Raw genomic sequence first — 3,718 nt, 5'->3', positions numbered from 1 at the left:
ACCGATTCGGCTTTTAGAACCTTGCTAATTTTGAACCTCTCTCTCAAACGGCTGCGCAACACTCTCTCTTAAACTTCCAAGTGATGCTGGGAAAATTGCGCATGGGCTTTGAGTCATTGTAAACAATGAAATGAATTTCATGGAGATCCCGTCTGATGGAAGTGGAAAAATAATTAATATTGATCAAGTAGTGCAAGAGGATCTTTTTCTCTTACTGATTCTAGTTACTATTGATTCTTGTTTTACCTTAGCTGGTGATAGTAAATTGTTCTGCACTATTATGTGCCTATTTGTTAATTGTAATTGCAATTGCATGCACAGATTAGGCTATATATCCATTTTAGCAGTTGAATACATTTGATAAGCGATAGGTGCAGATTAACTTTCATTTGTTTTCAACTTGACAAGGCCTTTTCCAAGCTCTATCTGGTTAGATTGTTCTCTTCCATTATTTTTCTATCTGTTGTCTTAATTTATCCTTTTGCCACTTGCCACCACCATTAACGGGATTCATGATACTGGAGGGATGTTCTTCGATTCTTTTGTTTTGTCTTATTTTTTATTTTTATCTTTATATTTGTTGCAATGGAGCTCTCAGAAATTTTGTGTTTTTATCTTTAGCCACCTAAGAGAGCATCCAAACATCCTCATAATATCCTATGTAATAAGCATTTGATAATATTTATAGACTTTATCAAATTTCAGATTGATAAATGAAGCACATTGTGAAGATTTTCTCATTGGTGGTGGCCATCACTGCATTATGGATTGGCCTCTTACAATCATCTGTAATTCCACGTAGTCATACTTGGCTGGTAAGTACTTATGTCATCATATGCTTGATTCTTTGTTTATCTTTTTAGTTTTCTTTTTTGGGTTTCCGAAAATTTTGGGCAAGGGTCACATGCAAGCTGTGTTGCAACTGGTATGGCAAAATTGCCAAAGTATCCGTATCTGGTAGTCTGGTATGTATACGCTTCTGGTCCGCGCGAACACTTCTAGGTACCATGATCTCACTTACCCACCACCATTCTTGTCCTCCAATCATCGATGGCAACAAAACAGCAGCTGCCCGACGATGATGTGAGCAAGCTTGATCAGCAGTTTCAGAGGTGGTGGATCCATGGTGAGTTGCCACTTGTCATCTCTGCTGTGTCTTGCGGACAGCCTTGAGCTGATCATTCCTAGTCACACACTGCTGAACGCCATAAAACCCTCTTGCTTTTCCTTTTAAAGTATTTTAATTTGTTTATTTCTCTTTTTTTCCCTCCATTTTCTGCAATATGGTTTGGGATTTTCCTATATTTAGCAAATATGTGGTTAGTCGAGATTGAGTGGGTAAATATATACAAGAGAGTGCAGACCTTGGAAAGAAAAAATTATTAGGATAACTCTTTTATAAATCATATGAATTTTAGTTTAGTGCATTTTAAGTAGTTTAGCTTTCTGCCAACGAGTTATAGCTCAAATGGCATAATCTCCCCATACTCACCTAAGAGGTTGCGGGTTCGAGTCTCCCTATCTTCGGTATTAAATACTAAGTTTGTGTCTTGTGCGCTTTTGTTTTATTCATTTTTTACAGCTGCACGAGCAATAGATAGTTTAGCTTTCTAATTATAGATGAAAGTTTGAGCAACACTATACACTATATTATTTTTAGGTTAAAATTGGTATGTGTTTCATTTATCATATAAAGTTTTAGTTTTTACATTGTATAAAATTAGCTAGATTTTTGTATCATTTAATATATACATGGTGGCTATGAAACTTTGGCAACACCTTAAAAGTGTAGCTAAAATTAAGGTCACACTTCTTACTATTTGGAAACACTTTTCAATTTGAAAATTCTAAGACAATAGTGTGATCAAGTTAAAAAGTTTTGCCAAACAATAAAATATGACCTAAATTTTAGCTACACCTTTTTCACGCGTAAATACTCCACTCTTTTGTAAAAAAATTGTTTTTTGTATGTACTCGAATCCGCACCATTCCCTTACCAATGCAACATAGCATGCAACAGACCTTGTTAATTTGTTCGCCCACAAGCAAAAAGCTTAAATCTTTTCCCACTGAACCAATACCATTGGCAATTTACTTTCGTCATTATTGTTATTATTATTTTAGAATGATAATTTGCATGATACTGACTATACCTTATTTCTGTCCGCACAGCTACCAGTCTATTTTGTTGTGTCTTTAGGATGTTATGGTCTGTTAATGGTTGGAGTTGGTCTGATGAATTTCCCAACCTGTCCTCAAGAAGCTCTGCTGTTGCAAGAGGTATCATTCTATCCTTCTGTTGGTATTGATGTCTTCTATTATTAGTCATGGCATGTGCATTTCATAGTGCCTGTCATATATATAGATATGCTTGGATGTGAGTATGAATTGAAATAATTTCAGGATAGAAAAATGTTTTCATTTCATGGATACTTTTCTTGTTTGTTTTTAGAATGTAAAACTGGATATTGTTGAGATTAAAAAGGTTGTTGGAGGAGAAGAGATCCTTCCAAAAATGAAGTTAAAACAACTGTAAAGGAAAATAAAAAAAATAATAAAAGGAAGTAATAATAACAGATTTGCTAAACTACCCTATCCAAGAAGTTCACTTGAAAATAGAACCACAAAAAATGTCAAATATTCCTTCCTCAGGTATCGCAGGTTGTTCTGTATCTTGGGCTCCAATGTAATTCACTTCAATTCTTTACTGGTTTTGGTATTAACCATGTAATTTTGATGGTCCTAATGTTTTTGGTGTTTTGTTGTCGTTTCATCTACGTATTGATCCTTTTACTTATGGGAATGTTAAGCATGGGGCAGAAGGATTAGAATATAATTCTGGTCTCCAAATAGAACTGATTTTTTAAGTAGTCCTACAATTGTTAATGTTATTATGAATGCGCTTGTTGATTAAGAATGTTGCTTCTATCTAGGACATTGTGGAGGCCAAGGAATATCTGAAGCAAAGAGGAGTTGATGTTAGCTCTAGCTGATAATAATTTGTTGATTCAGAATTAGCTGCTAACTATTACTTAATGGGAGTAGCAAAGAATTTTGTCAAACAATGTACGCAAATACTAAAACGGGAAATGTTTGGACTAGCACTACTGTACATGGAATTCTTTTTACTTCGATAAACTTTTCTTTTTATCTTTTTTGTAATTAAATTTTGAATCCTGACTATGTTTATGAAAATGTTTCTTCCAAGGCTTTTCAAAGTGAAATATGAAAGCGGACTATTGGGAAGAGAAGCTTTTTGTCGACATTCCTCGTGAATACAGAGGCCCTTATTACATTGTTATGTTCTGTTCAAAAGTAACAAAAGAAAGCTCGTTCAACAAGTTGTGCGATGTGCACGATGGTTCCATATCAGAACCCTATCACATGATTTTTTCAACTTATAGATCTTCTCCTCCAAGAAGACTTTCCTCCCAACCAATTCGATTGTTCCGACTTCGAAGGTCGACCTCTAATTTTGACAGTTTTTCCTCCAATTTTTCTGTTTCTTGTTGTAGTTCAGCCGCCTGCTCAAGTTGTTCTAATCAACCGCGATGCCCATGTACGAGTCTCAGTATCTCCGTGGGATGAGGTTCTTCATCTTCAGGTGGATGGATTTCTGAATGGATTCGTCGTGGAGGATGGTTTCCTAATGTTCCCTTTCCATGGGGACCACTCGTTCTTTCTTGTTGGAGAGGTATCATGATTGCTCTATCGTCAT

The 3,718-nt window shown here is 35.5% G+C and overlaps 1 protein-coding gene across 4 annotated transcripts in view; it reads left to right on the top strand.

The window, feature by feature from the left end:
* The window catches only part of LOC107605280 (dolichol-phosphate mannosyltransferase subunit 3), a 5,143-nt gene extending 1,936 nt beyond the window's left edge, over positions 1-3,207 (top strand). Inside the window, exons 1-4 of one of the 4 annotated variants that reach the window (XM_016307107.2) lie at positions 7-429; positions 706-815; positions 2,173-2,280; positions 2,934-3,207. In XM_016307107.2, the coding sequence (XP_016162593.1) occupies positions 714-815; positions 2,173-2,280; positions 2,934-2,993 (270 nt within the window). In that variant the 5' untranslated portion in view covers positions 7-429; positions 706-713 and the 3' untranslated portion in view covers positions 2,994-3,207. Of the gene's footprint in view, positions 1-6; positions 430-688; positions 816-2,172; positions 2,281-2,933 lie in introns of those variants that run through there. The other 3 variants (XM_016307105.2, XM_021105023.1, XM_021105025.1) reach the window with 3 other exon arrangements.

This window comes from Arachis ipaensis, chromosome B06, assembly GCF_000816755.2.
Source record: "Arachis ipaensis cultivar K30076 chromosome B06, Araip1.1, whole genome shotgun sequence".
Lineage (NCBI taxonomy): Eukaryota > Viridiplantae > Streptophyta > Magnoliopsida > Fabales > Fabaceae > Arachis > Arachis ipaensis.
Note: the sequence above shows the minus strand (reverse complement) of the source record. Positions and strands in the feature narration are given on the sequence as shown.